The sequence below is a fragment of the Crocuta crocuta genome, unplaced genomic scaffold (genome assembly GCF_008692635.1).
Source record: "Crocuta crocuta isolate KB4526 unplaced genomic scaffold, BGI_CrCroc_1.0 scaffold4, whole genome shotgun sequence".
NCBI classification, from domain to species: Eukaryota; Metazoa; Chordata; class Mammalia; order Carnivora; family Hyaenidae; genus Crocuta; species Crocuta crocuta.
The window spans coordinates 1,324,160-1,336,911 of NW_027529996.1; the positions used below are offsets into that span (position 1 = coordinate 1,324,160).

The 12,752-nt window shown below is 39.1% G+C and overlaps 1 protein-coding gene across 1 annotated transcript in view; it reads left to right on the plus strand.

Moving 5' to 3' along the window:
• Positions 1–5,387: 5,387 nt before the first annotated feature.
• The window catches only part of C6 (complement C6), a 57,719-nt gene continuing 50,354 nt past the window's right edge, over positions 5,388–12,752 (plus strand). The window contains exons 1-3 of the mRNA XM_077763425.1: positions 5,388–5,530; positions 6,956–7,112; positions 8,764–8,908. Of these exons, the coding sequence (XP_077619551.1) occupies positions 5,388–5,530; positions 6,956–7,112; positions 8,764–8,908 (445 nt within the window). The remainder of the gene's footprint in view (positions 5,531–6,955; positions 7,113–8,763; positions 8,909–12,752) is intronic.

A 12,752-nucleotide genomic window follows, 5' to 3' on the forward strand; every position in this document is an offset into this window, starting at 1 on the left:
CATGCATGAAAATACATAATTCAGATCATAGCCACTTATTTGCCTTTCTTTTAAAATAAGAAATAAATACCTGGCTTAAATCTCAAAAGGACTAAAGGATTGTGTTTCTTGCAGAACTATCCTTCCAGAGAACTACCTTGCTGAGATCAAGGTTTTTCTATGAGTTACACTAGAGTTAAAAGTAAAGCAAACATACCCTTTAGCCAAAAGATGAGTCATATCCCTGGACACCCCAGCCTATCCTAGCAATGGTACATATCACTTCTTGAGCCTCAGGGGCATGCGCAGAAGAACACAATATGAAATAAAGAGATTCAAGAAAGTTACAAGGAGATGCAAAGGAAGCACCTGCAGCGGAGGGCTAACTAGAGCATCCTCTGAACTGTCGGGTAAGATATGCTGAACTACCTTACAGACAGATGGCTCATGTGAGGCGTATACATCAGAAGGTGACAGGTCAGAATGAGATGGACTTCACCCTACACTAGAATTCTCTAAAAGCTCACAGAGCCATCTTCAGTGGTTCTGTGGGATCACTGACTTTTAGAGTTCAAGGGAGGTGGCTATTATAAGAAACTAGAGAATTGTTACTCTTCCATTGTGGCACCGCGGCAGATTTTTTTCTATCTTCCTCTATTCGCTGAACATTCTTTTGTTCTGTGTCTCTGTGAAAATGGTATGGTAATGGGTAAAATCCCCACATATAATTTTAGATGTTTCTAAATGCCCAGAGATATTGGAAATCCATAAATAAGGAAACATTTGATATTTTATGCTGGGCCATGGTAATAACAAAATTGGAGAAATAATTATCTTTATTTGAATGAAAATTAATTCTTTTAACATAAAACAGTTTTTCCTCATCACAATAAAATGTTATGAAAGGAGAAGATGCCAATTAGTTCTTTCATTAGCATCTCTTCAAATGAGAAGCTTTGACATTACCATATTAATTTACAGCATTTTCCAAACTGCCTCAAAACACTTATAGCCAGAGAAGAGATCAGAATACTTTTATAAGGATTCTGTTCTTGAGGTTTCTGATGTTAGTTGAAATAATCCCCATCTTTGCTTTTCAAGCTTTTGGAAGTTGAAACAGGTATATTCTGCTGCAAACTGAAAACTGTTAGGCTCTTGTAATTCAGCGTCCCCCAATCATCTATGTGCTAATTCAACAAAGTGCTTTAAAAATTTGTTTTCTCTCCAATTGAAGGAACTATTCTGGAAGAAACTACTTCTTCAAAATCTAATAAGAGAAGTAAATAAACAAATAACAACAACAAAACCCTCTTCCATATAGGTTTCCATGGTGATGCAGTTCCTATAAGAGAAGATCCCAACTGGGGTAGGGAAGGGTAAGGAGGTGGTCAGTCTCGTGATTGGTTAACAGGGAAACTTCACATCCTTTAGGAGTCTCAGCTCTCAAGGGCCCTGAAGCCAGTGAAAAACCACCCAACATGGAGTTTGGTCTGATGTTTATGACTCATGCTTATCTGTCTAATCGTAAGTTAAATTCTGTCTGGACACTTTTTGTCCCAATGGCCTATGGTTCTGTGCTGCCCAGGAAAACTAGGAGAGATGGGTTACTCACCAGTGAACCGAAATCAGCAGGCAGGTGCAGCAACCTCTAATTTATATGATTCAAATAGCCTAGGGCAGTAGCAGCTTACAGATAAGTAGCAGTTTATCTATGAGTTACATTAAAAAAGCTTGGGCGAAAAGCATAGGAAGAATCTTCAGTTTCTACCTTCCCCAGACAGTGACAATGTATTCTGTTCTTTGTATCTCGCTCAATGCTGAGCAGTACACAATGGATACTCAAATTTTAAGTTGAAGGACATTCTGTCATGTGTCAATAGTTTTGGTTGCTTTTATTGTAGCATTTTTCTCCGAGCTTGTAGCGGAGTTCAAAAACCTCACTGATTTTAGGAAAAAAATGCTCTAATATTTGAGCATATTGAAGAAATGATTATTACATCTGATCCCAAACTCTTAGTTTGAATGAAGATTTATAAAATGATGAACCCCATTTTGGGGGGGTTACAAAAATGGTTTACATTTCTTAGTTCTTATTACAACTAAGAAATGTAAAATGACCACATTAAAATATAATCAGAAACTAACCCTCTGAAACATTTGAGGGAGCCATATTTCAGTAGGGCAAAACACACCCATTGGTCCGATAGACATACTACAAAACTATATATACTAAGATACAATATAAAGGTGTTTCTTGCAGTGTGTGTGTATACTAAATGTATAAAATTAGGATAATGGTTAAATCCAATGTAATACATCCATGTTGGTATAAAACTATTCAACCATGGAAAAGATGAAGTAGCTATGCATCTATCAATATAAAAAGCTATTCAAAATGTATTATGAAGTGAAAACAGCAAAGTACAGAGTAATATACATCACATGTCCTCTTTCTGTGTATATATTTAAAGAACATATACATATGTATATGTACATACATAAGGGTAATGTACAGAGAATTTTCCCTCCATTGACTACCTATAAAAAGAGAAAACACTGATAATGTGGGGGGGGAGGTTCTGGTCACAGGTAAAAGACAAATCTGGACTTATATTTTTCTTTCTTGCCTGTTTAAAATTTTCAAATATAAGCCTGCGTCATTTTTATTTTTTGAAAATCAGCAGAAATGTTCTAGTTGATTGTATTAAAAACCATCTTTCTTTTCTTCTTCATACATTTTGATACAATTTAGAACTTAATAAATGTTATCAAATAAATAAGAGGTGGACTAACAAATAAATTACAAGCACTTTAAAAAGAAATCTGAATCTCTAAAGGTGTAACTTTTTTTTCAATAAACTGTTATAACAAACTAGAGATAAAGCAGTTATGCCACAAACCATCACTCCTGCTAAAACAATGGAAGACAATTAACAGACAAGCTCATTCTAAAATCTATGAACTATCCTTAATTTGGGAGACATTTTAAGAATAGTTGTTACAAAATGGCTGTAATTACGGACTGAAATTATGATATTCCTATTTCATAAAAACCCATTTCTAAACTGTTTCCCAGACTCAACTCAAAAATATTTACTCATTATATGCTATGCTTGCTCTCATTCTTCTGAATGCTGAAAGAATGAAACAGACAAAAGAGATCAACCATCATGCTGTTCACATTCTAAGGAAGAAGGAAAGAGGCACCTGGGTGGCTCAGTTGATTAAGCAACTGACAGTTGATTTTGCCTCAGGACATGATCTCACAGTTCATGAGTTCGAGCCCTGCATTGAGCACTGACAGAGCTGAGCCTGCTTGGGATTCTCTCTCCCTCTCTTTCGGCCCCTCCCCTGCTCACTCACCCTCTTTCTCTCTCAAAGTAAATAAATAAACATTTAAAAAAAAGAAGAAGGAAAAAGCGAAGAAGAGATATTGATTTAAATTTGAGTAATAATTTATGTTTCAGGAGGGGGTATATAACAAAGAAAGACAAAGCAGGGAAGGAGGGTAGAAAACACTGGTGGGTAATTGCAATTTCATATAAAATGGCCAGAGATCTGATTTTATTTGTAAGATGAAAAGTAACAAAAGCCATATTTCTTGTTTTGAAGATGAATAGACTTATTAAATATCAGAACATATTTTTGGTCTTCACATGATCCTTGCTCTCCTGAGGAGCCCCTAATTTTGAAAAATGCATAAGCAATGCTATAATTAAATTTGTTACATACACTCTTAAATGTTATTACTAACTTGAAAAGCTAATTTTTATTGAGTGATGATTCCATGCCAACGCTTGTCCTAAGCACTTTACATGAATTTTCTTACTGAATTCTAGCAAAAGACTTATGAAGAAGGGAGAGTATTATTGCTGTTTTACAGAAAACAAAACTGAGACACAGAGAAATTAGGTGAACGGCATTTTACCTCTTTAAATGAAAGTTACTCTAGGGGTGCCTGGGTGGCTCAGTGGGTTAGGCGTCCGACTTCGGCTCGGGTTATGACCTCGCGGTTCGTGGGTTCGAGCCCCGCGTCGGGCTCTGTGCTGACAGCTCAGAGCCTGGAGCCTGTTTCAGATTCTGTGTCTCCCTCTCTCTGACCCTCCCCTGCTCACGCTGTCTGTCTCTCTCAGAAATAAATAAAACATTAAAAAAAAAAATTTTTTTTAAAAAGAAAGTTACTCTATTAATTACAGCAGCATTTTCTATGTATACTTAATCATATTGCATGTTTTGTGAGAGATACAAAGATCAAAAAAGCTAGGGGCGCCTGGGTGGTTCAGTCAGTTGGACTTCCGACTTCAGCTCACGTCCTGATCTTGCAGTTCATGGGTTTGAGCCCTGAGTCAGGCTCTATGCTGAGAGCTGAGCCTGGAGCCTGCTTGGGATTCTGTGTCTCCCTCTCTCTACCCCTCCCCTACTCGTGCTCTGTCTGTCTGTCTCTCTCTCAAAAATAAATAAACATTAAAAACATTTTTTTTTTCAAAAGAAAAAAGATGAAAATAGCAACACCAGGAGCAGGGGTGGTTTTGCAAGTTCCTTTCAATAGCTCACGGATTCTCAAGGCTCCACGGCACACAGAAGGGATCCCCTGGTCAGTGTTTTCTCTGGCATTCAGTTACATCTGGATAAACCCTCTTGTGGCTTGGGTAGTGGAGTTCAAGGCAACTAGATGTTCCAGTTACACAATCATTAGCATGATTAGAAGTTCATGCGAAAGGATGTACCTCATCCAAGAATGAGGAGTCTTGGGGTCTTCGTTGTCATGTAGTCTCAACATTATTATACTTCATTAAGCCCCAGGTTCATCATCCATAAAACGAGGGGGTTTAACCTGGAGATTTCAAAGATTCATTTCAGTTCCAACTTCTGTGACTCCATAGGTAGAGACAGTTGAACACTGAACTCTCTTTAGCAGGCTTCTAGGATACCAGGAAATCAAAGAAAGCTTCCAAAAAAAAAAAAAAAAAGTTCCAAACTCCTCCCCCATTCCAAGAAAAGTATGAAAAATTGCCATGTAATTGAGGGTACTGCCCACACAAAATGAACAGTTGTTTTGAAAAGTATAAGATTATGTAAGAATGTCCACTTTGGAACAAAATGTGAAACAAATGTATATACTACTTGGCTTTGTCTTGGAGCCTATCATTAACAGTTCAGAGAAACTTACCAGTACTGGGAATTGTAACTTTGGGAATATCCACTCTAAAAATATTTAAAAGTAGGATGCATACTCATGAGCATGTGAATTTATAGGTGTTACTTGCCTTAAGGGGACAGGAAGATACAAACGTTTTCTAAGATCACATCTGAGTCTGTAACTGAGAATGGCTTGTAAAGTTTTACCCACAACAAGCGTTTGATATGTATTTTATCATTCCCCTTCAGGGCTTAGATGCTTTCCAAGCATGGCCAGACACTCCATCTTGTATTTCATCCTCCTGAGTGCTCTGATTGACAAGGGCCAGCCCTGTTTCTGTGATCATTACCCATGGAGTCAGTGGTCCAGCTGCTCACAAACCTGCAATTCTGGAACCCAGAGCAGACAGAGGTGGGTGCGAGTGATGAAGACCGCCTTTGTGCCGTGGGAAACCTCCCAGACAGAATTAGCAATGTCAAAAGTGCCACACTAAGCAATGAGGAAGAAAAAAATATATCTCAAAGTAAGAAATCCTGGGATTTGATTTGGATGCAGTTTGAGCTCCTTTCCACATAAGGTTGCATTGAGGTCTTCATTTGTTCTCTCTGTAAAATCAAGGAGTTTCAAAGAAATTTAAGTAAGAATGTGTGCAATATTTTTGGTTGACTATTTAACTTGATAAGAATCACTACTCAAGCCTTTTTTCAATCAGTGTATAGCTCTGCTTGCCTACAGTTAGTGAGTTAATTACGGAGAATTTTCTACTCATTAAACGGAGTCTAACAGGACCTCAATTGATCAGCACTATTAGCTATTAGCTTGATCGTTGGCAAGTAGAAGAAGGCAGGAAAACGGTGTTTACCTGATACCATTTAATAATTCAGTGTTCTCACCGATTCAGACTACTTAGTCCACACAGCTTCTTTAAATCTGTTGGATGTTTCTGTTCCATGAAGATGTTCACATGACTAGGGAAGAAAGGTATATATTTAATGTGCTTTACTTATTATAGGTTTGTAGAGCCCAATTTTAGAAAACCATTTTTACATGCACAGTGTGAGTCTCATTAAAATCACCAACTCACTCCACCAATAAACCATCCACTAAGTAGGCTAAAGCTTTAATACTCCTTCACTCAAAAGTCCGTCGGCAGCTCTCCACTGCCTACGGAATAAAGCACAACAATACACCCGTCTCCTCTCAGCCAGCACCACCCAGGCCCATCCCACAGGCCCTTCCACCTGTAATCTTGACATACGCCTTCGATTACATACCCTGCCCTTCGATGCTTGGAGGATTCACATGAATTTTCAAGATTTATCTCTCCTATTATTTTCTCTTTGAATCTTTGGCCTCCGACTCTGTCTCAATCATTATACTTATCATGCTGTGTTGTCATATTGTAAGGAATTTGCAGGAACTTTCTTCTTTTCTTTTGTTTTTTTGTTTTTTTCTTTTCTTTTCTTTCCTATCCAGTCCCTTCAAGGACTTCCATGAGGGCCAGCTTCATGGATGTGTGACTTATGCAGTCACACAGGACTACACTTAGAAGGGCTCCATGCTTGCCTTAATGCTCTGCCATCACTGTCTTAAAATTCTTAATAATGTTTTAACAAGAGACCCCTTATTTTCATTTCGCACGGGGCCCCATAAATGATGTTTCTAGTCCTGAGTGCCATTAAGTGGTAAGAACTGGACAGACGCCAACCTGCCTGACTTTCACAAAATAACCTTTCCTTTTACTCATTGTGGTCAACACTCAGTGGTATTTTTCTTGTGGGGATGGAACCACAGTGAATATACTCATTCTAAGCAAATCTTTCCTCACTATTACAGAAATATCGTAGTTGACCAGTACTATCTGGATAACTATTGTGACCAGCTCTGCACTAAGTGGGAGACTAGAGAATGTAACCTGCAACGTTGTCCCATCAACTGCCTCCTAGGAGATTATGGGCCATGGTCAGACTGTGACCCTTGTGTTGAAAAACAGGTAGGTGACCCATGGGCATCTTCAGGAAATCTGAATCACAAGAAAAGATTTGGATGACCTAACAGGCACAACACTCACAGAAATGCTCAATTTCCTCCGTTTCTGAAAATAAACCATTCCAGCTTCCCTTGAGGGAAAATTCCATTTAGCAATCTTCTAAATTTTTCTTTTGTTTATTTAGTTTTAAGACAGAGAGAGATAGAGCACAAGTGGGGGAGGGACAGAGAGAGAGGGAGACAGAATCTGAAACAGGCTCCAGGCTCTGAGCCGTCAGCTCAAACCCAACGCCGGACTCAAGCCCAGGGACCGCGAGATCATGACCTGAGCTGAAGTCCGACGCTTAACTGACTGAGCCACCCAGGTGCCCCATTTAGCGATCTTTTAAAGGAAATTCTGCCCCCAATATTGATATTGTACTTACTGAGCTCTGGATTCCACTGCCTGTTCCCTCTGAGAGCTCAGAAAGCAAAAGCAGGTGCTAGAAAATGGGGATTTCAGCCGAAAAATTAAAATCAGACAGAAATGAGGGATGTTAGGTGCACCGGGGTGGCTCCATCAGTTAAGCGTCTGACTCTTAATTTGGGCTCAGGTCATAATCTCAGGGTCGTGGGATCATGCCCCAAGTCAGGCTCTATGCTGAGCACTTAGACTGGAGCTTGCTTAAGATTCTTTCTTTCTCTAAAAACAAAAAAAGAAAAGAAAAGAAAAGAAAAAAATGAGGAACATTAATCAAAAGACTGGCTCCTGGCCCTGCCTCTATTTTCCCTCTCCCCACAGAAAAGTCCCTCAATTTGTTTATTGTTCCCAGCTGCAGTATTTACCCAGCACATTCCTGTAAGGGCATTGGCCCACATGAACCCCAGTGAGAGCTGGTGCTGAGCATGCACACATTTGGGAAGAAAAAGAAACTCATTTGCAGAGCACCCACTGTCTGAGGGAAACTGTTAAACAGGCCCTTTACTTATATCACTTTATTCACACGTCCCATGAGAGTGTGTTTTCCTACCCATTTTACAGATGAGAAAGTTAGAGCTCATTAGGGAGTAAGTAATTTTCTCAAGAATATGACTCTGATGAACAGAGATGCTGTATTTTGAAGCTGGATCTTTCTGACTTCAAAGTCAGTACTTTTGGATCTTGTCACATGTCTTTCCTTCCCTGACTCCCTATTTTACTATTCACCATTTGAAAGCCTTTAAAATGTGGAGAATGTGTCAACTTTGTTTTCCATGTTGACTTCCTTATGCAAAAAAGAGAAAAAAAACAAATCCCTTCACGCTGATCACTTCACACTACCTTTGAGATATAAAAATGCTATTGTTACTCCCTGGAAGATTTACTGCATGTGAGACACTCAGTAAATATCTGTGCATTTGATTTTGATGTAATTTGTTTTCATATGGTTTCAGAGTTAGAAGTCTTAGAAATCTTTTGTCCTGTTTTCCCATTTTACAGTTTGGAAAACTGAGGCCCAGAGAGGTGATGACTTCCCTAAGGGCAGGCAATAATGGAACCGGAAAATTCATTAGTTAATTTAGGAAACATCACTAGGGGAAGAGTCACTGCTGTGATTAAGGAGCCCACTTTTCCTATATATATTTTGGCTTTGACCCTGCCTCAGAGTTCCTCACCTTTCTCTCCTTCCTTTCAGTTTAGGGTTAGATCCATCTTGCGCCCCAGTCAGTTTGGAGGACAACCATGTACTGAGCCCCTGGTGAACTTCCAACCATGCATTCCATCTAAGCTCTGCAAAATTGAAGAGGTTGACTGCAAGAATAAATTCCGCTGTGACAGTGGTAATGTACCACAGAAAATGTTCAGCCTCCACTAAAAATGACTTGACTAGATAGTTATTCCAATTGATTACCAGTAAAAGCCATGATAGAAAAGTCTAACCATATTTTAACCATGGGAAGACAGGAGTGTTACGGTACCGATTGCCAAGCTATTCATGCATGAAATTATAGCTTTCAAGCTATAATCACCTTGACCATGTACATGATTCATTTCCTCTTCAAGGTGCCCAGGGCCCTACACTGTGATAAACCAGGATGAAGAGAGAGGAGGAGGAAAAGGAAGAGAGAGCAGATATTTGTAAAAATCAGCTATTAATAAGCACAAATCTATAATCAGAACAAGCAGCTGAGGGGTGCCTGGGTGGCTCAATTGGCTGAGCATTTGACTTTGGCTCAGGTCATGATTTCACAGTTGACGAGTTCGAGCCCTGCATCGGGCTCTGTGCTGACAGCTCAGAGGCTGGAACCTGCTTCAGATTATGTGTCTCCCTCTCTCTCTGCCTCTCCCCCACTTATGCTCTGTCTCTCTCTGTCTCAAAAATGAATATAAACATTTTTTTAAAAAGAACAAGCAGCTGAAAAAGAATTACAGATATAAAAGATCTTCAATATAGTTTACTAAGATAAGAATATTAAGATATTATGTCAGGGGGATGACTCCAGATGATATGACAGATTTTCTTGGGAGGCCCACTGAATGGCTCCAAAGGTAATTCCAAAAGGAAGATTAAAATGATTTAAACAGTGGCAACCCTCCTGTCAAGTCCATTACTCATTCAGATATTTCAGTTTCATTAGATTAGATTTCAAATCTTTACTACTTAATCATAAGTGTATCCTCGATCATTAATAGCTCTTCAACACCACCATTTTGAACACTTTAAATCTGATTGCTGCGAATTTTTTCAGTTAAGGTCCAGACAGTAAATATTTTAGGCTTTTTGGCCATACATTTTTTATTGCAGCTACTCAACTCTGACATTGTAGCATCAAAGCTACAATGTAGCTTTGGTCTTTGATGTAGCTATATGGTCTGTAGACCATATAAACAAATGGGCATGTTTGTGTTCCAATCGAATTTTACTTACAAAAACAGGCAGCAGGTGAGTTTTAGCCCATCAGCCATAGTTCACTCACCTCTTCTCTAAATAGTCAATTTGACATTAAAATTGGAATTCGGATGAATAAAATCCATGTAATTTTTGTGTACTCTGGCACATAATGAAAAGTAAAATATTTATAACTTACACAGCAGTTTCAAATTCCACAGAAAATTGACCCTAGATCTTAGGTCTAATGTTTTTCTCCTCTTGCTCTTTGCTTTCTGCCTTCAGCTTTGCTGGCCTCTTCAAAAGTTGGACAGGAAAGCTGGCATCAGGATTTTTCCTTTGTGCCATCCCCCACCCCCAAACCTGGGATATGAGGATGGCATGTGGGTAGGGAGATACACTTCATGGCTACATGCATAAGGCCATGTCATGGGTTGACAAAAGAGAGAATGATTGAGTAGAATACAGACTTAAGCATTAAATCCAGAATATTAAGGTAAAGATTTAGAACTGAGGTGCAGTGATTTGAAGCTTGAAGAATAGTTTTGGAACAAATTAGTTTTGGAACAAATTACCAGAAAGAATTCTGTTCAATGGATGTTAAATCTATGAAATTTATTATAAAAGGGCCACAAGTTTGAGACAGCTTTAGATACATCCTTGGGCCATCTATTCATCATAAGCGATTTTAAGAAAGCTGGTGGGGTAAGGACAGGTGCTCTCTAGTTCATCAACAGTATACCCCCAGCAAGTGATAAACAGGGACTATTGAAATGCACATGCCATGTTTGGTAAGCTGCTCCTACCCTGAGCTCTCTTAGTGACCCCTGCTCTGCTGTCCAGATCCCTTCACCAGGAGTCCCTAGATCTTTCCATGATCCAGCCGCTAAGTGGCTAATCCCTGGCACAAATGTGGTTGGCATCATTTTGATTGGGTAGCACCATGGCCTATTGTTAAATATTCCACCAAAGATTATATACTACTTTGTTCTTCTAAAACCATCCACTAATGCCACTCTCAAAGGGAATAAAAGATTAGATGGACCATTATTTGACTCAAGAGGATATTTGGCCTTCAATTAACAACAACTGTCTCTTCTTTTTTTTTTTTTTTAATGTTTTATTTATTTCTAGGAGAGAGAGAGAGAGACAGCGTGAGCAGGGGAGGGTCAGAGAGAGAGGGAGTCACAGACTGAAACAGGCTCCAGGCTCTGAGCTGGCAGTCAGCACAGAGCCCGACGCGGGGCTCGAACCCACAAACCGCGAGATCATGACCTGAGGGAAAGTCGGACGCTTAACCGACTAAGCCACCTGGGCGCCCCAACAACTGTCTCTTCTAAAAAAAGTTTCCCCCTTCCCTTTCTTCCCTCATGATTGTTGTTCAGAGTTCCCCAAGAGTAAATATATGATTTTTTTTTAAATGTTTTATTTATTTCTAGGAGAGAGAGAGAGAGACAGCGTGAGCAGGGGAGGGTCAGAGAGAGAGGGAGTCACAGACTGAAACAGGCTCCAGGCTCTGAGCTGGCAGTCAGCACAGAGCCCGACGCGGGGCTCGAACCCACGAACTGTGAGATCATGACCTAAGCAAAAGTCGGACGCTCAACCGACTAAGCCACCCAGGCGCCCCGAGTAAATATATGATTTTAATGCATACATAGATCTTTGAGAATTACCCATATAGCTAGTAATCCCCATGCACTATGCCAACTTCTCTGCCAAAGTCCTAATTTTAAGCATAAAGATTAGAGAATTTATAGCTCATTGTGCATATGATATACCATTGCAGTAACACAAATCAGTTAAAGTAAATAGGAAAAATATGTACAATTTCTAAGTGATACACAGCTCCAGGTGTAAGTTTATATATGCATGCTTTGGCTAAAGCATGCCGACTTCTGCAAATGCTGCACTATCCAAACTGCCCTTCACCTGGCCCATTTCTTCTTTAGTATGGGATATACTTATGGCTTACAATCTCTCTCCCCTGGTGATTCCTATCCCCTTGAGTTTCTGTGGCCTGGAACCGTTCTCAGCTCTGTACTATCAGACCTATTATTACTTCTGTCACCTACCCCTAAATATTGCTCAAAAGGTGTCCTCTTCCTTTCATTTCTACCCTTGCTAATAGGTCCTCTTCAATATTCCATGAGGTACCCAATGGATAGAATCTCTTAATATTCAAACAGGTCTAGTACAAAGTGAGGCTAATGAGAACTATGTCCTGCATGTATGTTCCTACCTCTACCTGATAAAATGGGATTTCCTTCTCTTTTTACTGTAACCGAATCAAACATTAGCTTTTGCTCAATTTCACTCAATTAGAAGTGCAAGATTCACAACTTTTAAAAAATGTAATATTAGGGCTTTGTTTCCTTTGGACAAAGCATCTATATTTCAAACTAAATTATACATTCTGTTCTGCCCTGAAAAAAGCAAACAAAAACACTAGAGATGTGCTATTTTAAAAACAGAATATCTTTCAGGTTATATCTTGGGATTCACAGAAATTCAATTTTCTCAATGTTTTCAGTCATATGTGATTATGGAGCTCATACTATAATTCTTTATAATCATAGTCCAGATACAATACAAAATGCTGAATAATCAAAGAAAGAGACTTGATTACCTTCATTTTTCTCTACCTTCTTAGTAAAGATTACTTACCACTTGAAACCAAGTGCTTTCTGGGTAACTCTCTATTAATAAAAAATTTCAATTCAACAGAATACCCAATTTTCCCAAAGCATTTCAGTTAGTCAAAATAGTTATGTGTTGCTGCAATAGGATGCTCATCA